At 37.1% G+C, this 22251-nt stretch overlaps 3 protein-coding genes across 3 annotated transcripts in view; all 3 read right to left on the bottom strand.

Moving 5' to 3' along the window:
- The window catches only part of BTBD8 (BTB domain containing 8), an 81558-nt gene extending 76024 nt beyond the window's left edge, over nucleotides 1–5534 (bottom strand). The window contains exon 1 of the mRNA XM_019753054.2: nucleotides 5255–5534. Coding sequence (XP_019608613.2) covers nucleotides 5255–5403 — 149 coding nt within the window. The 5' untranslated portion in view covers nucleotides 5404–5534. The remainder of the gene's footprint in view (nucleotides 1–5254) is intronic.
- A 3965-nt stretch (nucleotides 5535–9499) lies between these two features.
- On the bottom strand, nucleotides 9500–11233 carry LOC109458550 (lysophosphatidylcholine acyltransferase 2B). The gene has a single exon (XM_019752335.2). It carries the CDS (start codon nucleotides 11049–11051, stop codon nucleotides 9522–9524), a length of 1530 nt encoding a protein of 509 aa, XP_019607894.2. The 5' UTR covers nucleotides 11052–11233; the 3' UTR covers nucleotides 9500–9521.
- Nucleotides 11234–13103: 1870 nt separating this feature from the next.
- Nucleotides 13104–22251, bottom strand: part of EPHX4 (epoxide hydrolase 4) — a 30686-nt gene continuing 21538 nt past the window's right edge. Inside the window, exon 7 of the mRNA XM_019752392.2 lies at nucleotides 13104–13741. Within this exon, the coding sequence (XP_019607951.2) occupies nucleotides 13510–13741 (232 nt within the window). The 3' untranslated portion in view covers nucleotides 13104–13509. The remainder of the gene's footprint in view (nucleotides 13742–22251) is intronic.

The following is a 22251-nucleotide window of genomic DNA, read 5'->3' as shown; positions in this document are numbered from 1 at the left end:
TTTCACTAGAAGATTAAGACTACTTTTTCGAAAAAATACCTTTTTTCAATTCCTTCTAATAATAATAATAAAATTTATCTTCTGCTATTTGTTGATTTCCTATTTTAGACTTATTTTGAAAAAAAAATAAATATGGTTGCTGACTATTACGAAGAATCGATTTTTTTAAATCTTACTAAAACTGAAGCAAAAAAAGTACACAGTTAACAACAGCAGCAAACCAGATATAACAATAGACAATACAGATTAGAAACTGGTGCACTTTGTTCTGACTATTGTTAAATACCAACTCTGAAATGCAGCCTTGGCTGTCAAGAATGTGACATTTAAGCCCTTTTCATTTCCCCCCCCACAAATAGAACTAACCATGTTCTAATCTATTATTAAAATGATGGACTCATGGGAGAAACCCACTCAAATCCCTTTACTAATGTACAGACATAGTATATAAGCCCACTGATTACATGTACCGTACATAAAGTGATGGAAGAACAAAAATCAGCATCATAACAGAAACCGTATAATATAAACTTTTATCTCTGTGGTAACTGTATATTTTTACTCTCTAAATACTACATAACACTTCATATTACTAAAACATTATCATCAGCAAGGTATGTATTCTCAGAGGTCTTCTGTATTGCAGGATATAATTGGCAATCACACCAGTTCACTACCGGAGGTACAAGCAATGGATAAAGATATCCATTACAGTGAAAGCTTAGAGCGTTGCCATCGACACTCACACTCCCCTAAGACTAAGTTAATGGCTCCTTCCTCTGATCCCTTCACACTCAGTATACATACCTCTGTTGCAGCCTTCCTGTCATGGCACCATTATTTTTATGTGTCTTTCTCCCTACTAGACAATGAACTCCCCAAAGGCAAAAACTGTGTATCTTCAGTATATAAAAGAACTCAAGATCTGCTTGTTAAATTTTATTGTATTTTATCCTAAACAAAATCAATGCTTTAGAGCACAGAGCTTTGAGAACCTTGGAAACAATAACCAAACAGACGCATTTTAGTCAATATTTTCATCAATAAGTTACTTTCATTAAGCGATTTTTAAAGTTATGTAACTATGTATTGATCTCTCAAACATTAATAAAAACTCGAATTGTACAAATTTGTGCCTCCCTCCCACCTACCTTCTCCCCATACCCCACTCCTTCCCAAGTAAGGAAGGAAGCATTGCAGCTGGTAGCCATATACCTTCACTAGGGAATCTGCCTTGTTAATAGATGCTCACGAGTATTTGTTAAATGAAAAAAAAGTTAATGTGTTTAAAAACCGTTAATGTGAAAATATAGTGCTTTTTATTTTATAAAACCACTTGTATCCATTACAAGTAACAAAATATCTGACTCCGACCTCTTAAACATTAATGGGGGGTTATTAGCTCATCTAATAGTAAGGTCTAGAGGAAGGAAAGGTTGGAGCAAAGGCTCAGCCATGTAAAGGCCCACCTTCTTTCCCTGCCAACCACTGTATTAACCTACCTAAAGCATTTTTGACTGCTGATTAAACCCAGTTATCACTAAAAATGTACTGAACATGTACTATGTACTAAGCACTGCGGACATAAAGATGACTAAATCATAGTATCTGCCCTCGAGGAGTGTATAGAATAGCAGGGAGGCTAGGCCTGAAAATTAGAGTGTGATAGATCAATAGCACAAATAAGTAAATTTTTGCAGAGACCAACATAAGAGAAAGCCTTACAGAGGACATAGAAACCAAATGGTGTTTTAAAGATTGAATAAGAGTTGGTCAGGGAAGCAAAACAAGGTAGAAAAGAGTTCCTGGCTCTAGGTTCATTATAAAGATATGCGTTGAGTGTGGAGCTACAAATAGGCCAGCAGAGAGTTCTGAGATGAGAAGTGGCAGATGAAGCTGTAGGAATAAAGACAAATAAGAGGCAAAGAGCTTAACTCTTACCCTATAGTTCAAGGGGAATCACCAAATGGTTTAAAACATAGGCAAATTTAGTTTTTCAAAATACTACCTGTTAGTTGTATAGAAGAAGAATTAAGGGAAAATGAGAATGAAGATGAGAAAACTACTGCACAGCACAGATGAATGATGTAAGGGGCTTAGGCCAGGAGAGGCTCAATGGTGACAGAGAATAGGGACGGAATTAAAATATATTAGGTAATAAAACTGGCAGTACTTGGTGACTGGATGTAGAAGGTGAAGGGAAAGAAATAACCTAGGATCTCTCTCATCTGTGGTTTGGACAACTCGGTGCTGGTGATGTCACCAACCTTTTATCTCTATCTGCTATTCAAATTTCCCTCCTAAACTCCAGACATATTTCCAGTTGTTTCCTTGATATGGCTTCCTGAACATTCACCATACTCCTCCCTTTCAAATGTCCTAAGATTTGGCGCCACCTTCCATGTTTCCCTTTCCCTGTTGCTCCACATGTAATTGGTCGCCAAGCCCATCAACTGCACCCATGAATCCTTTTCACATTTTCCAACCTCCTAGCTGGTTTCCTTGTTTCCAATTCCTCTTTCCTCAATTCAAGATCTAAACATGTTAATCCTCTATTTAAAAAACACCAATGGTTCTCCACTGCCTCCAGAATATATTCCAAACTCTTCACTGAAAAAAGATGGCCTTCGTGATCTAGTCTTACTTTACCTACTCATCCTCATCTACTGTCACTTTGATTGCCTGCCATACCCACAATCCCCTCCCAACTAAAGTTACCAAAAATTCATTTATTTATATATGGCCCTGCTTTGTATCACATGACCCTATGCCCTTAACTACATTGGAATGGACAATAGACTGAGCCAAGTTTACCTTATCAGCCAATGTGGTAGTTAAACAAGTGAACTCTAGCACAGATGTCCTATAGTAAACAGGGACCAACTGATCACACTCTCCAAATGGTTTAAAACATAGGCAAATTTAGAGAATTGCAAAGGAAATCCAAGGTAGAGTAACAAAAGACAAATGTGTAATGAGAGAATCAGAGATGAAGGAACAAAGTTTCTGGAAAATCAGTTTGCATAGCTACTGTAGAGAAGGCAGACTGACTGGAGTCATAGTCTGGTCGTGTGACCTTGGGCAACTCACTTTAATGTTTCTGGAGCCAGACTGCCAAGGTTCTTATTCTGATTCCACCCTTTCTCTAATGCTCAGTTTCCTTATCTGTTAAATGGGTTACTCACAGGGGAGTACACAAACCATTACATGTCACCCCAGTGTCTAGCTAATAGTAGGATGGCAATAAGTATTAGGTATTTTTACTACAATTGTCCATTTCTCAATAAGGTCTTAGTGTACAATTGCTGTCATATCCCCAGCAAGTTTCTAATTGTATATCAGATCTGGCATTTTGACTGCTGAAACTGTTTCCTGTTTTTGTTCTCTTCCCCATATATCCTACTACCTCAAGTAACCCAGAGGTGTCTCTGTTCCTTGCTGTTTGGAAGAATCTAAAACAACTTGCTTTCCCAAACGAATATCAAGCTCTTTTAAATCTCTGTGCCTTTATAAAAGCCATTCCCCTGGTTTAGATACCCTGACTTCTCTCTTCCTAATCTCTATCTAATCAATTTTTAATCAACCCCCTAAGAGGTAACTCAAATGTCACTCTATAAAGCCTTCTCCAACTTATCTGGGTCCCCATTACTTTTGTTTGGCTATTATCTCTCACTATAGCATAAGCACAAACACCAAAGCCATGTCTTAGTAATCTTTGATTCTTCAGGACCTGGTACAGAGTTACGTACATGGTAGGTGCCGGCTACTTCATTAATACTTCTATAATAAATCAATGATATTGCTGTGCTTGAAGAACATTAATTTAGCATAGCATTTAAAGTGGTTGAGTGAAGTCTTTTTGTAGTTTAAAAAACACTACCCCTATTTTTCTTTACTTGTAATAAGAACTTGGGAGTTCAGGGTCCTATCCTTAATTGCTGCTAGGATGCAATTATAAATTAATTAAATTGTTCACCTGCTATATTTTGAACCTCATTTTCTCTATATAAGAAAATAGATGTGTTATCTTCCTGAAATTCATGACACTTTAATGCTCACAATACAGCCAGAAGAATAAAGCCACCGAAGAGGAGTACCTCACCTCATCCCTAGATATTCACCCTAGAAACAGGACAACTTCAGTCTTTTTTCCATCTTTTACAGCAATCCCCCATTGGTGGAGACAAAGGAGCATCTCTAGTAGACAGCCCAAATTAAAAGGAAATATTTTTACTTTATAAAGTGCAGTTCATAGCTGCTGCCTTGTCAGTGTGAGCGACAGAAAAACCCTTTTAAATGTAGAAAACTGCAGCACTGTTAGTTATTAGTAGTAACTATATATACTCTAATCTAGCAGTTCTTCAAGTAGGACCCAGGCCAGCAGTGTCAGCATCACTTCAGACCTTGCTAGAAATGCGAAAATCTCAGGTCCCATCCCAGATCAACTGAATCAGAACTCTGGCTGGGATCCAGTAAATCTAAGTTTTGACAAGCCCTCCAGGTGATTCTGCTGCACACTAAAGTTCAAGAATCAATGTTTTGGTGGAAATGGAAATCAGCTAGGGAATATTTGTAAGCTTAATTTTCTTTATACACAGAGGAAATATTAGCTGGATTCTCTATATCCTGGGTTAAGCTTCACAACCCTCCATTTGTTTGGGTCTTTGTGGGAGCTGGGAGTTACTGGGAGCTGTAGTGTGTTCTAGGTGGAGAGGGGAAGCCAGGTTGCAATCAACAAGTATTCCTATGTAAGCATTTTTTGCTAAACTGTTTAAAGGGAACTCAGAAGAAAGAGACCTCCACGGCTTCAGCAGTTTGTTCTCTTTTCCTCATTCCAAATAAATATTCATTTTCCCCCTGCCTAATTGTATCCTTTTTCTTAAAATTGTTTAAGCTTATAAAAAATTGTGTACGTTTCAGGACCATGAAACCTGGAAGCACCCCAACCTCAGATACACGTCTTCAAAGAACTAAACTTGCCCATGTTAGAGTATTCTGGCATAAACTGTGCTGAACATAACTATTAATTTTGGTTTTCTTTTTGAACCTGGTACGTGGTCTCCAAGGTGCTCGTGACTGGTTATTTAGGGATTGGGAACCCCTGTCGTGAGGAGACCGGTGAACGTCCCTCAGTAGTAGCCTGAGGCGAGGAGAACAGGTTGGGGAGGAATCGAGACACCCAGAAGGAGCCACAGCTTCTGCAGCTGTGGGCGCCTGAAGAACTGAAGCAGCCAGAGTTCCCGCCTCCTCCTACCTGAGCAGATCCTGGCTGAGCTGCTCCGACACCATCGCCTTCAGCCGGCGCCGCTCACACAGCCCCTTCCTTTGCAACCCCTTACTGCAAATTCCGGGGGATCCCAGAAGTACCACGGGGGCCGTGCTACCCTCCCCACAACGGGCCATGTCCCACGAAGGTACGGCGGCGCCCCGCAGGCCCAGTACACTGTCCCACTCCCCGCCCCTGGAAGAAAGGGGCGTTCCCGACCGAGCACTCGGCCCCTATCCGAGTCCTCCCCCTAAGGGAAAAGGTTGACGCCTCCAGTCAGTTTCTAAACGGTCCCTTACGTGCAGCTGGACCGCAGTCCCGGGAAACCCCGGAGGCCTCGGCCGCGCTGGCACGTGATCCAAGGAGGTTGTGCGCAGGCGTCGTAGTTCTGTTTATCTCTGCCGGCCCTACTCCGCCCCGCCTTGCGCAGGGTTCAACCGTCCCCTGGGTCAAGCAATTCCTCCTGCTCGGTATACCTGTTAACCTTCTGGTTGGTGCTAACCATTCGTCTTATAGGTGTTTTAGAGAGCACAGTTTAAATCAACCTGTGCAGCCTTTCTACACTGTCTTCCAGGGATGTCAGTGCTTTTTTTTTTTACCCCTGGAAAAGACAGGTTCATAAGACCTTTCCTGCAGTGAGTCGCACTCCCTGACTCAACTGCTTTGGGCAAGAAAACTTGGGGGGCCGGATGGCTCAGTTGGTTAGAGCAGGAGCTCTGAACAATAGGGTTGCGGGTTCCGTTCCCACATGGTCCAGTGAACTGCGCCCTCCACAACTAGATTGAAGGACAACTTGGAGCTGATGGGTCCTGGAGAAACACAATGTTCCCCAATAAAAAAATTTAAAAAATAATATTAAACAAAAAAAGTTATCAAATCTACTTTAAAAAAAGGAAAACGAAAACTTGGGAGTGTGAAGGAGTGGGGGAGAACTTCATAAAACCGTTCAGAGTCAGAACTCCTGAGTCCCCTGCAAAGCATGTACGCAGCCTTTAGAGTTGCGCATGTAACTGCTCTTGGACTTCAGTTGAGAAATGCCAGGTTATGTTACCACACTTTACATATAAAGACAAAATTTATGACGAGGAAGAGAGAGAGGAGACAAAATTGTAGGGGCAGAGCCTTTGAGCAGGGAAGTGGGTGGATTGATGAGTTACAGAATTTTGAATATTTTGGCCTGAAGAAAATATCTGGAGTGGACTCATTTAAAAAGTCTTTTAGGGCTTTTTTTTGTTTCGATTTTTTTGTTTGTTTAATACTTCCTCCAAAGGAAGAAGGCACAATCATACTGCTTCATTCAGGTAACGAACAAATACTAATTGCTTGGAAAATATATGGACATTGTATCATAAGATTGGCCAAGAAGTAGTCATTTCTCCAAATAATGCCCTTCTCAGTTATTCAGACACCTTAATTCTGAAAAATGTAACTAGATAATTGATTCTTAATTATTCCTGTAGAAAAGAAGGGTATCAGAGATAATATAATAGTTAATATTTATTGGGTGTTAGGCGAGAAAACTGCTCTACCTGCTTTATATGAACTCAATTCTCACAACTACCATTTAAGCAGGTACTGCTATGTATGAGCCCAATTTACAGATCAGTATGTACATTTAAATGATAAAAATGTAAAAAAACACAGGAAGTGAAAATATAAAAAATCAGGAAAGTAATTTTAGGAGGAAGGAGGAGATTGTAATTATGACTAAGGTATAGCGGGGCTTGTGGGGTGACTGGAAAAGATTTATTTATTTATTTTCACCCTTTTCTTCTGGCCCCACCCCCACTCCAGTTCAAGCCATTGTTTCTCAGTCTAGTTGTGCAGGACACAGCTCCCTGGCCCATGCTGGTATTGTGAGCCTTGTGCTCCCCGGGCTGCTCCTGGTAGGAGCTGGCAGTGCACTGCATCCTAGCTCCAGGGAGAGCTGTTGTTCACAGTCTTAGCTGTAGAGGGCGCAGCTCTCTGGCCCAGGTGGGAATCCAGCCGCTGCAACCACCTGAGCCACTGGGCTGGCCCCAAATCTTATGTCTTGATCTGTTAGTTACAAGAGTGTTCATCTTAAAAATATATATATTTATTTAATATATATTATTTATTTATATAATAGTTGTTAGCTACAGATTTGTTTCATGTGATTTTATCTGTATTTGTTTTACAATAAAAAGATTTTTTAAGTGTTATGTATTAAAGGGTTTAAATAAAACTACATTACACACAGGAAGTTAAAAGGTAGGGTAAAATAATGACCCTGATATTTTGTATAGCTCATTATCTAATTAGAAACAATTTTAAAGTTAAGCACATGTTTGAGTAATAGAACCATTGTTTGAATAAAGATATACCTTGATCGCTACTTTTAAGTGAAAAATCTCTATTTACATGACTACATTCCAGTACATCTTAAAAATCACTGTATTTTAATTACATGTGTAGGCATTATTATCATGGGAATATCAAGCTGGGTGGGTGCTATAGACTAAATATTTGTGTCTCCCCAAAATTCTTATGTGGAAACCTAATCCCCCATGTCATAGTATTTGGATGTGGGGCCTTTGGGAGGTGATCAGGTCATGAGGGTGGGGCCCTCATGAATTGGATTAGTGCCCTTATGAGTGACTGGAGAGGGCTCCCTTGCCCCTTTTACCAGGTGAAGACACAGAAAAGAGCCACCTATGCACCAGGAAGCAGGCTCTCACCAGATACCAAATCTGCCAGTGCATTGATCTTGAACTTCCCAGCCTTCAGAACAGTGAGAAATAAATTTTGCTTGTTTAGACCACCCAGTCATGGTATTTTTGTTGTAGCAGCCCGGACAGACTAAGATAGTGGGGATTATGAAATATCACTTATCCATCTCCTTTTCTCAAGTGAGGACTGCATGCAAATGATCTCAAAACAATATTTGATTTCTTTTTCTTTCCCTTTCGTTAAGCTTTCCCCATCTGTTCACCTTTCTCCCATTCATATCTTCTTTCTACTCAAAATACCAGGAAACTAATGAAGTTTAAGCTTTAGGGGCCCCGCTTGCATAAGTCCATTAAAAGTCCCTGCTAGGGTTCCTAGAAATGTGTCTACGTTTTGGTTACGTTTTTGTAAAGTTTGCAAAAGTAAGAGATTTTGACCATAAATGATCAAGACTTTCTATCCTCTGAGTCAAATGTCTGCTCATAGCTGGTGACACTGAGGGGCTGCAGGCATTTTTGGGATTTAGCCACAATGAAACTAAGTTGGTGATACACTAATTTGGGTTAGCAAGGTATATTTTATTGGTTCACAATCACTTCCACATTTTGATAAGTTGTTGCTCCATGTCCTGGTGTAGAAATGGCTTCTAGGAATATTTCACTGATTCATCCCACATGGTGTCATGAAGGGATAGAGCCCAAGGACACAGCACTATGTGAAGATGTCCTACAGCAAAGGGTGCTGGAAGTATATGGGTAGTGAGAGAGGTACACAACAGTAAGTAGAGGCTTCAGTTGGTGCCTAGTCAGAACGAAAAGAACATTCTCAGTAATGCAGAACATGCAATTATGAACATAAATTTTCCCTTTTTGAGAACCATACAAAATAGAATTTGCCAAAATTCCTGTATTTATAACCTGTGTTTGTGATATTAGCTTTCCAGAAATTGTAGTCTATTGTGATTTCTCATTCTAAATAATCACTCTCATACCTAAAAATAATAATAATAAAGGCCAACCATAGCATTTATTACTGTTTCAATGCTATTCCCAACACTATATCTTCCTCTTGCTATTTTTATTTTGTCTTGTAAAATAAGAACATTTGAGCTATTTTTAGAGAGGCATTTATCCAGCAAATCCTTTTGAGAGAGAATAAAAATGATTATTTATTGACAGTGGAGCTCTTAATGAGATATTTTCTCTACAAAAATGAGGGAGAGGTGATGGGCTATAATGTTTTTCTGGCTTTACTTTAGCAAAATGAAGACTAACTAGAACCATGCTGGATGAACAAGGTTTATGACTAGATCTCTTATTCTTCTACTGTTAGGTTATATTCAAACAAATATCTTAAGAAAGAAAAAAGTAGGTAGTATAAAATCTAATTGAAATATATGTTCTTCAAGCACATTTTAAATATCGTAATTAAGTGCCCAGGCCACTTAGAGTAAAAACTATGGTGTTTTTCCTCAAAGAATAAATTTTATTTCAATCATAGTTTCTACCTGGAAGGTGCTTTCACCATTTTCAGGGCTGACTTTAACATCTGAATACAGAGATTAAACCTATTCTTGTGGTAATGCATATATATAGGCTGCCTGGAGATCTAAGTATGAATTAAATAACTTGGCATATTCTGGATGCTTCAAGGCAAATTTCTTAAAGTTCTCGTATGAAATGATCTCTGAGTTCTGTCCAGCTATTTCCTGAAAGAGTCTGGAAACATCAAGATCTGGGACTCCGAAAGCTGCCTGAAGTATAGCAGCCAACTCTTGTTCTGTTATGAAACCATCCTCATCAAGATCAAAAAGCTTAAACGACATTTGCAGAATCTTTTCAGTGTTGGCAGGATTACATAAAACAGTCAGAACTATCACATACTCTCTGAAGTCTATGCTGCCGTCATTCTTCCTGTCAAAAAGGGCAAAAAGTTGTCTCAGGGTCTCTGAAATTGGGAGTTTTAAATAATTTGCAAATTCTTCAATTCCTATCTTCCCTCCTTTTGAAGCAACTGCAATTGCAGCGTACTCATCCAAATGCTGGTGAAGGTTATCCCAATCTAACTTCAATTTCTGGCTAATTTTTGTAAATTCCACCAACCCAGTTTCCATGGGTAGTTGAAGGTTACCTGCAGTAATCATCAATCTGCCATCTGCGTAAGTGTGGTCTGTCACAGGCACCCCCAGAGCATTTGCCATGTTGATCCTCACTGTATTGGCAAAAAGGATGGGGTCTTTTTTTTCTTGATCGTTTGGGATGTAAACAGGCATAAACTCAATTTCTACCCTGGTGAAGAGTTGACTCAGGGTCAACATGCAGGCCTGGAAGCCTGTAAACCCCTGCCAGGTCCAGGTCACTGTGTCCAGGGTGTTTGGGTACCTGAGCAGCACTGGCTGCACAGGAACACCAGGAGAGAAGGCCCCTAGTTTAAAAGTGACCAGACACGTGCGATTGGTACACACTCCTTCTGGGAAAATCAGGATCTGTGGCCACTTCCTTTTGGATGTCACTCGCTTCAGGATTTCATTCCGAGTAGTCTTCCTGGAATCAGGGTCCTCTCGGGTCACGAGCACGGGCTGCGTTGACAGTAGGAATTTCCCAGCCACTGGGATCTGTGCGTTTTGACTTGCAGAGACCACCGAGGGTAACCCAGCCACAACACAGGCGATTGCGTCAAAGAAAGTGGAGTGTGGTGCCGTGACGAAAATGGGGGCCTCGTCGCGGGTTGCCTTTTTCCCTTTCACTTTAACCAGAAACCCTGCTGAAAAGAACGTCGCCTGAAACAAGAATTTGAGAGCTGGTTGCGCCAGTTTTCTTCTCCAACTCTTGGCGGGCTTGGTTGGGTGAGCAGAACGGCCTATGGTGCAAAGCACAGCCACCGGCCAGAGGAAGATGAAGAGGAAGGCGATGCAGGTCGCCCGCACCGGCACCAGCACAGTCCCCATGAGGATGATGTAGGCCCAGCGCCACGCGCTGATGTGCGTCTGCTGCACGAAGGGGTTGGCCACCGCTGGCGAATACAAGGACTTGCTCGTTCTCAGGCTGAGGGCCGACTCACACGCCTCCAGCTCCCAGTCCAAGGATCGCTGAGACATGAGGCCGACTGTTGAAGTCTCAGGATGCTGCGGATAGGTTGGATCAGGGGGCCGCCCCCAGAGCGCATCCTTTCCCCATGTTCAAGTGCTCTTTCTGTTCGCACATAATTAGAATTCTTACAGTCGATTGTGGGTTAATAGGAAATGATGCATTACCTTTAAAATCCAAAAAATTAAAAATGGTAAATGATGTAACAGGAGAATGAGAGCCATATCAACAGTACAATCTTTTTTCCTTTTGACGTATATGCTTAATAAATTATCTTCACATAACAATTTCTGACGTTTATATTAAGCATGTATTATATACCTACAAGGGATATATTAATTTAAGTAGATGAATATTAATTAGAACTTCTTAATTTAAATGTCATTAGTATTAATAGTATAGTCTACTTACTGTGAGATGCTTTGGCAGCTGGTAAGTCAAATTCATTTTTTCTCCCTACAAATTGATTTCTACAGAGATAATAATATCTCTCTATGCTAAGAGGTTTAACTGATGGCACCCTAGGGCCTTTATATTTGTTACACTCTTCCACATCCATTGAAAGTTAGAATACATCCATTATCATAGGCCAGAATTAACCATGGCATATTTGATTCATATTCTTAACAATAGTCCACATGAGCCAGTCAGCATTCCAAACTGACGTAACTAACAACCACAAACTCTAAAATCACTTTTGTCAGTAACAAGTTTTCATTAAAATAATCCAAGCTTACTTTATTGCATCAACACACAGAGTCAGTGAAGTCCTGTCTCTTCCCTTTATTGCTGCCCTTTGGAACAGATCAAGAGGGAAGCATAATCAAAGTTGGCATGAACCAGGCTCTCCTCTATACCTTGTAGCATTTGCAACTCTGAAAATGCCATATAGAATATTCCTGTGTTTGCTGATTGCTAATTTAAAATCCTTTTCTCAGGGTTAAACATCAAATTGAAGGTTTCTGAGAGATGTTTCTAGTTATTGGAGCACACCAGGTTACCAATAAACAGGGAGGTCAGTGTGGATGCCAGAGCCTGTTAAATAGGATGTGATCTAAGTGCAGAGATTATGGGCTTTCCAACCAGATGGATCTAGGTCAGATCCTGGTTCCAACACTTACACTTTGGTCATTGGCCAACCTCATTTCACATCTGTAAATTGGTGGTGCTCCCTACTTTGCAATGCTGTTATGAGGCACAAGTGTAATGTGTATAAAAAATGGGGCTTTTATTAGTAAATACAAGTTACTAGGATACAATGACGAGAACTCTCAGGGACATTCTACTTTCTTCTGTCACTGTCAGAACTAGTGAGGGAAACATTCTTTTCTTAGACATGTTTCAAAGACAAGTAACTTTGTCTTACTTGGGAGCACAGTTGTAATCTCTAAGGAGCCATGATTTAGCAACGTTACTGGTTGTTTCCCTGGCCAAGGAAAGCAACCCAAGAGAATGAGTAGTCCCTTGTGCTGGTATCATTCTCTATTCTGTAACTCTCCCCTCTCTTATTTGTATCTTCATTAGTCTTCTTGAACCCATGTTTAATTTAACTGCATTCTGTGTATGCTTCTTAAGGGAAAGTTCCATATTACCATGTCATCTTTCTTTTCTATTTCCCCCATAGTGTCTAGCAGTGTGGGAGATACGTTATTTGTTCATTAAGCAAATACTAGAGTTCCTATAATGAGCCAGCCTCTAATTCTGGATGCTGGATATATGTCAGTTAATAAAGCAATAAAAAAAATACCTCTGCCCTATGGAGTTTAGATTCTAGTGTTCATAGGAAGTACAATATTCAATTATTGTTGCATTGAATGGGGCAAAAGGACATCTTGATCCTTTTTCTAAATCTCTCACCAATTTAGCCAGTTAAGTAACTGGCTTTAATAGATGTGCTTCTCTACTTTGCGATGTTTAATAAATATATATATGAGAATCTTCACATCATCTCTTGTTAATCTTCCCATTTAAGTAATATTTATGGCCTGTTTTAAGAATGCATATTCATCCAGTCAAATTTGCCTTCAAAATAATAAATATACTATAAACCCAAGAGATTTGATAATAGAATTTTTAATGGTTAAAAATAGTAAAAAGAACTTTTGAACAATAAAATGAAAATTTATACCACTGCAGGCTTGCCTTTTAATATGGCTAATCTTTAATATACATATGTAAAAGGCACCATATGTTAACAGGGTAAAGAACAGAAGAAATCAAAACTGAGCCACTTCTTTTTTGTACAAGTGTATACTTTTTAAGGCAGTGTAAAACACAACATAAGAAAATGAACATCATATTATAAGTTCACACATTCTCAGACATTTTTCAATACCATTTGTGAGGATATTTGTGACAAAGAATGTTAAAACAAATTTTTCCTAATGAAGCTTAAAGAAGTTGATGAACAATTTAAAAATATTATTTAGACATTTTACTACAGACCCCCTCACAGAAGATATAGAAAAGTCAATCTTTTTTTTTTGTTTCTTCTTTTAGAAATGTCCATATCACTTTGTTCACTATGTCAGGTTGTTCTTGCTGAAGCCAATGACTGGCTTCTGACAAAATAGTTAGCCTGAAATAGTTTTTAACATAGATCTTTGTGACTTCAGCCATCTCAGCCTCCATGAATGCGTCTTTCTCTCCCCACAGTAGTAGTGTTGGCGTGGCCACCAGGTGATGTTTGAGAGGCAGGCAGCTATAAAAACAAAACACGTGGGCTTCAGACTCATTTTGAAAGATGAAAATAACATTTTTCCATAATGTTCCTTTAGGCCACACATTCTCAAAGGGGGCAGTATCACCACCATAGGGGTAAAAATTGGTTCTTGGGAGAATGAAAAAAATCTTACTCTTTATATATATAAACCTGGATATACATACAGTACATAAGCAGATATTAAAATTTCATGGGGTGAGGGGCAATTAGGGGAAAAAAATGTTTACAAAGGCTCCTTAGGGAGGTGATGATGAAAAAATGGTTAAGAAATACTACTTTAGGCAATCAATCTATACAATAAAAAATTTAAAAGGCTATTTAAGAAAGAACCCAATAAATATTTTAATTGGATGAGGTTAGCAAAATTTATAATGAAGGCTATAAATTAAATATGAAATTCATCACTATGAGGAATAATTTGCTTTAAAAGGATACCAGAATTTCTGAATGTTGTGATGAAGAGAGTTTAAACAGTGTTACTGTTTAAATATATTTTAAATTATTTGTGAGATAACCTCATGCATTTTATGTGAAAATTGAAACTGGAAAGTCAGAAAATATATATGGACTGAGCTTTAATATTATGTGATAGTATATTTTTTTTGCAAGAAGATTATTTTTAAAACAAGATTTTATTGTATATTCTCTTAAATACAGACAAGTATAAAAAATAAAATCATGCATAACTCCATCATTAAAAGATAATCATTTGGTCATTTTCTATGCACATATTTGAAACTGTATAATACAGTAAATATGCACAGTATACATATGCAAATTTCATATTAAATTATAACTTAAGAATGTTCTCATTTCATAAAGTTTTTCAAAAATAATTCTAAAAGATACTATTTTGTGGACTAATAACCCACAAATGACTATTCTCTTATAATTAAATATTTAGATCACAGCATCACTTAAAACATGTCCTTGTTGTAAGTAATGCTATAATGAGCATTTTGTGCCCAAATCTTTGTTGGCATTTCAGATAATTTCTTTGGGTAGAGACCTGAAAGGGGAATCCCTGAGGTAAAGAGTATAAATATTTTTAAAGCTTTTGACACCATCTGCTACATTGTTTTTCAGGAAGGTGGGGTATTTTGGTGATCATTTTGCAGTATATAAAAATATCGAGTCTTTATATTGTACACCAGAAACTAATATAATGTTATATTTCCATTATACATCAATAAAAATAAATAAATAATGAAGTAAAACTAAACATTTTAAGAGAGTGGGTTTTGTATGTTAAGCTGAAGAACTTATTGGGAAACACTTGATCAAATATTTCTGATGAAAAACCATTAATCTTAGAAAGTATAGGAACAATTTGAAAGATCTACAAAATTGAAACAAGTAGTAACAATCATTGCTTTATACGGGTAATCATTTAAGCTATCAAAATGCATTTTAGTATACTTATTTCAAATTAGTCAGAATTTAACATGTTACTCTTCTAAATTCTGAGTAATCGGCTAATTTGTAAGTATTAAAGCAGCAATTTCCAGAGTATTATATACTCCAACATTGCTTTTGTATGTGGAACTATTTCATTACTTTGATTAAAAAGATAATATAGAAAATATTAGCAGCCACGTACCCACCACTCAGCTCAGAAAATAAAACACTGAAAATATAATTACATCTTTGTGCTTCCCTTTCCTTAATAGAATTTCTTTTCCTCGCCTCACCCTAAGGCAGTGGTTGTCAGTGGTCACCAGACTACCAGCATCAGCACCAACTGTGAACTTGTCAGAAATGCCAGTTCTTGGGCTCCATCCCTGTCAGACTGAATCAGAAAATCTAGGGGTGCGGTCTAGCATTCTGTGTTTTAACAAGCCCTCCAGCTGATTCATACACAAGCTAGAGGGAAGAACCACTGCCTTAGGAGTAATGACTAGGTTGAATCTAGTCCTTCACTATACTTCTATGTGTTAGGATACCTCTACCCATTCCTCTGGTTTCTTTAAGAAGGGATTTTCTTTAAACCCTCCTGGGTCTGTGTCCCACCCTGGCCTGGTGTGTGACAATTATTCATAGTTCTGGGCTAGGTGGGTATATCAAATAATATGTCCTGAGGGTATGAGATGTAAACTCTTCGTCCTCTCCTCTACCTAGTTGGTGGGGGGTAGTGACCAGAGGGGCGGGGGAGGTCGAATTTGCTCTGCAAACTTTCCTACAGGTGAACTACTCTAAATTCTGCACTGGCAGTAGGGGGTTAGCAGAACCATTACAGTTCTCAGATTCAGCCATAGCCTTTAACCTATCCCTTATCAGTAATGAAGGTGATATTTTGGTTTTCATCTGTTAACTCTTGTTTGGTTTCTCAACTGGTTCAGAAATTGGGCAGGAAAAAAGAGGAGCTATTTGTCAGATTTCTGCAAATACAGTACATATATTTCTGTAGACAATATATAGAGGTGTTTTGCATTTTTGAAACTTTATTGCACATAGCTTTCCACAACTTGCTTTCATGCCTTACCATTATATTTTTAAGATTTATCCATTGATGATATATGTAGTTCTACTTCACTCATTTTCACTCTTGTGTAGAATTCCATCATATGAATATACCATAATTAATCCATTCTCCTGTTAATGGACATTTTAAATTTTCCAATTTTTGTGATAATTCAAATAATATTGAACTCATTCTTGTACATGTCCGCTTGTGCTCATGCGAAAGAGTTTCCTTAAGAGTTTCTATTCCCAGAAACAGAATTGCTTCCTCAGAGAATATGCACATCTTCAGCCTATTGTCAAGTTGTTTTCCAAACCAATTGTATGCTCCACAAACAGGATATAAGAATTCATTTTGCTCCACATCATTGCCAAAACTTGTTATCAAAAGTTTAATTTTTTACCAATCAAATGAGTATGAAATACGCTTCATTTACCTCATGTGGTAGAGACTGCTTCCCAACACTTCCTGCCTTCCACTATTGTGATAGAAAATCCAATTTTTAGATGGACAAAGGGCCACCCAGAATAAAGACTGACTCTATTTCCCAGGCTTCTTGCAGCAAAGTGAGGATACTTGGCTTAAGAGAAATAATGTGTGCAACTTCTCAGTAGTGTCCAGTATGCCACTCCCCTCCACCTTCCCTTTCCCCACTTTCCACTGTCTGAAATGCAGACGTGGTAGTAAACCATCCTGGACCACATACACAAGGGCAATATCCTCGGGATGGCAGAATAACATGACAGAAAGTGCCTTGGTCTTTGACCAGAGTCACATAACAACTTTGATGATTTCATGGAGCACAGCCACCCAGCAGTCTAGACTTTTACTTGTGAGAGAAGTAAACTATCTTTTTTCACATCACTGTTATGTTAGGTTTCTATCATAAGCAGTAAAACATATGTTTTATATCTGACTACTGAATACTAGTAAGGTTGGGCATCTTGCATGTTGTAGACCATTAGAATCCTCTTCTGTGAATTGCCTTTTATTATCCTTTACCCATTTTTAGATTGGACTACCTTTTTCTTATTGATTTGGAGGCATCCTTTATATACTCTAAATATTATTAATTCATGGTTGTGATTTGCGAATAACTTCTTCCTACCCGAGGTTGCCTCATCATTTTATAATATCTTTTCATATATAGATGTTTTTAAATTTTAATGTAGTCATGTTCATGTCTTTTTTATAATTTGAGCTGTTGTGTTTTATTAATCTTTCCTACCTGAGGTCATAAACGTTTTCTTTTATATTATCTTCTAGACATTTTTAACCTTTGCTCATCACATTTAGGTTTTTTATTTCCCCAAGGTTTACTTTTTGTTTGGTAAAAGATAGGGATCTAATTTCATTTTATTCTATATGGATATCCAATTGCTCCAACAAAATGTATTTGTTGGTTTAAAATGTTCTTTGTCATACCAAGCTCCCGTACATGTGGTTCCATTTTTGGGCTTTCTTCTCTGTTTCATTAGTCAATTTCTCTATCCAAGATTCAACACCGTATTCTATTTATTTTATAGCTTCATTATAAGTCTTAACATCTAATAGAGTTAGTTACTCTCCTATTCTTTTCTTTAAAACTACCTTGGGAATTCTCAGCCTTATGCTCTCCCATACAAATTTTAGAACCAGCTTGTCAAGTTTCATGAAAAACTTTCTTATGGTTTTGATTGAAAATAAATTAAATTTATAGATTAACTTGGGACAAATCAAGAACTTTATGATACTGAAGTTTCCATTCATGAATATGATAAGCCAGGGCTGATTTTCAGTAGTTTACACCAGCAAATCTGTAGTAATTAAATATTAAATGTAGTAATTAAAATATTTCTCTACTGTTGAGTAAATAAATAGCCATTGCCCTAAGCCTGTATTCTTTACTGCTTCCAATAAATTTTGATATCCATAAAGATCATCTTTTGTTAGAGTCATTACTACATACCTAATATTTTTTGTTGCTATGTAAGGGTATCCGGTTTAAAAATATATTTTCTTACTGTTGTTGGTTTATAACATCATAATTTTTGTATGTTGAACCTATGTGCATCAACTTTGTTGAACTATTTTTTTCTAATAATTTTCCTCCAGATTCCCTCTGTCCTTCTAGACATATAACCACATTATCTATGATTTATCATGGTTTTGTTTACTCCCTTTCCAGTAGATACATTTTTTCAGTTTTTGATCTTATTTATGTGCTGCTAAGACATTCAATACAGTGGTGAACAGAAGCAGTTGTAGCAGCAAAGTTTATCTTTAGTCTTTATTTTTAGAGAGAATGCTTTTAGTGTTTCATCACAAAGTATGAGGTTACTGTAGGTTTCTGGTACACAGAAGTTCCCTTCTGCATTGTTGTCATAATGGAACCATAATATGATTAACAGAAAAAGACTAACAACACAGAGGGTGTCAAGTTTAATGGCAAAGGAAAAGGAAACTTACAAAGATGATTTTATAAAGCAGGAGATAACATTATTCTCTCAAAATTAGGACTTCCCAGATCCCCCAAAGTTTCCCATGGAAGTACAGCTATGGACTGAACCATAAAGTAAGTATTTTGCCCTTTTACTGGAAGGTTTTTTTGTCCTCTTGGACCTGACTCCTAGAATATCTTTTTATGCGCCTGCCAGATCTCCAGGTACAAATAAGCAGTGTAAAATACCTTTAATACCTTTTTTTCCCCCTTGGACAATTAAGTAAAACGAAACAGTCTATTTCCCAGAAATGTCCCTTCAGAAGATTCAGGCTTATCTGGCTTCTCTGAGGTCTACTCTATGCTTGAAATAAACAAATTTCTTTAATGGCTATGTCTATTCAGATTTTCCAATTATTCTTGAGTCAATTTTGGATGTTTGTTATGTTTTTCTTAAAAGCTACCCATTTTGTCAAAGTTCTCAAATTTGTCAACCTTAATTTTACATTTTAATGTCTGTTATGTTTCTAGTTATGTCTATCTTTGGCTTCCTAATATTGTTTATTTGTGCATCCTTTTCTTTTTGCCCAATCTTGCCAAAAATGTATCTCTATTAATAGTCTTCAAAGAATCTGCTTTTGTTTTTTTATTCTCTCTATTGTATCTTTGTTTTTAATTGTATTAATTTCTGCTTTTTATCTAACTTAAATTATATTCCTTCTAATTTATTTTTATTTACATAGTTTTTCTAACTTCTTGAATTGGACTGTTAGCTCACTAATTTTTAATCTTCTTTCTAATATAAGTATGGAAAACTACATATATTTCTTCCTAAATATTGTTTTAACCATGTTACACATTTTGACGAGGCTATGGTCCTGGGAGACTTTGGGTGATAAATGAGGGTGATTTTTCATGCCTGAGTATAATGTACTATACTTTATTTATAGTCATTATATATTATAGAACTCTGTTTTTAATGATGTACTTGGTCTTGATTACCCTACATAAAGAATGGTCAGAGGGGAGGTCAGTTGAGCTTTCAGAAGGTCTGATGTGACCTTCAGTCAGCTAGAATTAACTTACAACAATCTAGCCAAAAACTGTCTTTGCTTTTATATAAAATTGTGAGTCTTGACCTTCACAGACCTGTTATTTTTTTATTTGTTATTTTTTTCCTCTCCATACTCATTAACAGGATTCTAGAGATTACTCTTGGGAATGCAGGTCCTTCTAATGAACAAAGTGTTAGTAGAAGAACCTCAGCAAGATGAGAATAATTTCCCTCTTTCCTGATAGCTACTTAAAACATACTGTTTTGCATCACAAAGCTAGCTCTGATAAAAGGATAAACCGAGAACATTTTGAAATTACCATTCCTTGTCTCCTGTCCAAAATTTAGACTTGTATAAAAAATGTGTCATTCTCTCTATTTTCTCTTATATTAATTGTCTTTACAAGTGTTATTTGTAAAAGACAAACAACAGAATATGGACTTCAGACAATGTTGTTATAGCCTATAAGATGTAACTTGTAGCCTCTGCAATGTCTGCTTGCCTTTCTAATCATTGCCTTGCTTAATAAATTATTACCTATAAATACCTTTTAAATTAACATATCTATCAACCAAAGATATATCTATATATCTAGATAGATATAGATATATAAGTCTTGGGTTTACCTCTTCTCCCTTTATTCACATCATCTCATGACTCCCCGTGGATTCTATATTCAAAGAGTTTGAGAGATTTTGTTTTATTTAAAATAACACCCACTGTAACTTTTTTCCATACACTTTCAACCTTTTTATGTCCTTATGCCTTAATTGTGACTAAATCCAAAGTGATAGTTTCTGTTTTTTAACTGGCAAGTTTAATACATTAATATTTATTGTGCATATTGATATATTGAAATTGTTTTTGTCATCTTATTTTGTGCTATCTATTTAGTCTGCTTTGCTTCCTTTTTCTTCATTACTGCCTTTTTTAGAATTGATAGTTTTCTTGTCCGCCTATACTAGTTTGAAAATAATACATTCTATTTCTATTATTTTATTTTACTAGAAAAAATTCTTAGCACATAAATAGTATTTATATGAATGATTTCTAATTATCTATCTATCTATCCATCATTCTATCCTCCATGTCAAATATAACTGGTCATTTATATTTTCACTTCTTTATCTCTCAAAGTTACTTTCTGGGTAATTGTTTTCAGATCTATCTTCCAACTCATAGTTTCTCCTTAGCTTGTTTGATCTACTACTTATCTCACTTATGAATTTTAGATTTCAATAACTGTATTTTTCATTTCTAGAAGTTTTTTTGGTTCTTTTTCACTTGTTTTAGTCTGTCTTGATATTATTCTTTTCTCATATTTTTTATTTTTTATATATATTTAATGATTTAAACATGCTTTATAATCTCTGTTAGTTCTGTTATTTGAAATAATAACGAGTTCTGCTGCAATTACATTCTGACTCATTAATGGTGGATTGGTATTTTGGGTAATTTGGATTATGAACTCATCTTCAGGGGACTTTATCTGTGGGAACAGTGTGAGTGTGAGTTGAGATGTATCCTCCAGACAGGTTTTTTCTTTGTTTCTGCCTGGCTTCATAGTTACCAGCCTAAGGTTATGTTAAAATGTATTTTTCCCCAAGAATTCCAATATTATGGAGGTAGCATAAATTAAAGCCCTTAAACCTTTTCAATCAGGCTGCGGTCTCAAGGGAAATTATTTTTTTCCTATCTAGAGTCCAAACCCAAACAAACAAACCTCCATGTCTTATCTTTCACTCTACACGTTATCCCTCAATAATATCTTCTGAAATGAAAACCTCAGTTGTCTTTCAGTGACTCCAAGAGTTTATATATCTTCATCCCAGATTCTCTCCTCTGAGTTCCAGGCCCTGGTATCCAAGTACCTATTTGTATATCTAAGGCACCACCTCAAACTCAGCTAGTTTAGAATCAATAAAACTCATGACCTTCTCCTCAAAAGTAGTTCTCTTCTAGTGTTTTCTATTTCAGTGAATGGTGCGACTATTCATATAGTTGTTCATGCCACGAATCCAGGAGCCATCTTTGATCTTTGACATCTTTCTTATCAACCCCCTACACAACCAACCATCACCAACCCCTGTCAATTTTACCTCTTAAACATCTCTTAAATCAACCCACTCTCCCGATCTCCACTGCTTTCAGATTAGTTTAAGCTATCATCATCTTAAACCTGCTGGTTTCCCACATTCATTTCTCTAGTAGATTCTCTACAATGAGTGAATTTATCCAAATATAAATTGGATCATTTCTCTTTTCTGCTTGAAACTCTCATTCACTGGCTTCACATTCATAGCTCTTAAGTCCTTATATGGTCTACTTGGCTTTGTATGACCAATGTTCTTAGACCCATTCGCACTCTATTCTCTTCTTCCCACTGTCATGTTCTATTACCCAGCTACATTGGCCCTCATTGTGTTACTTAAAGCCACACACATCTTCCCACACAGCTCCATCTTCCCACACAGCTTTGGTACATGGTACATGCTGCTTTTTTTCTGGAATGCCAATTCTCCTATCCCCAACTTTGTCAATACCTAACTCATTT

The sequence above is a fragment of the Rhinolophus sinicus genome, linkage group LG06, assembly GCF_036562045.2.
Source record: "Rhinolophus sinicus isolate RSC01 linkage group LG06, ASM3656204v1, whole genome shotgun sequence".
Taxonomy (NCBI): domain Eukaryota; kingdom Metazoa; phylum Chordata; class Mammalia; order Chiroptera; family Rhinolophidae; genus Rhinolophus; species Rhinolophus sinicus.
Note: the sequence above shows the minus strand (reverse complement) of the source record. Positions and strands in the feature narration are given on the sequence as shown.

Excerpts from the sequence above, each read along its gene's own strand:
- LOC109458550 (XM_019752335.2), bottom strand. The coding sequence starts at position 11,051 with ATGTCTCAGCGATCCTTGGACTGGGAGCTGGAGGCGTGTGAGTCGGCC.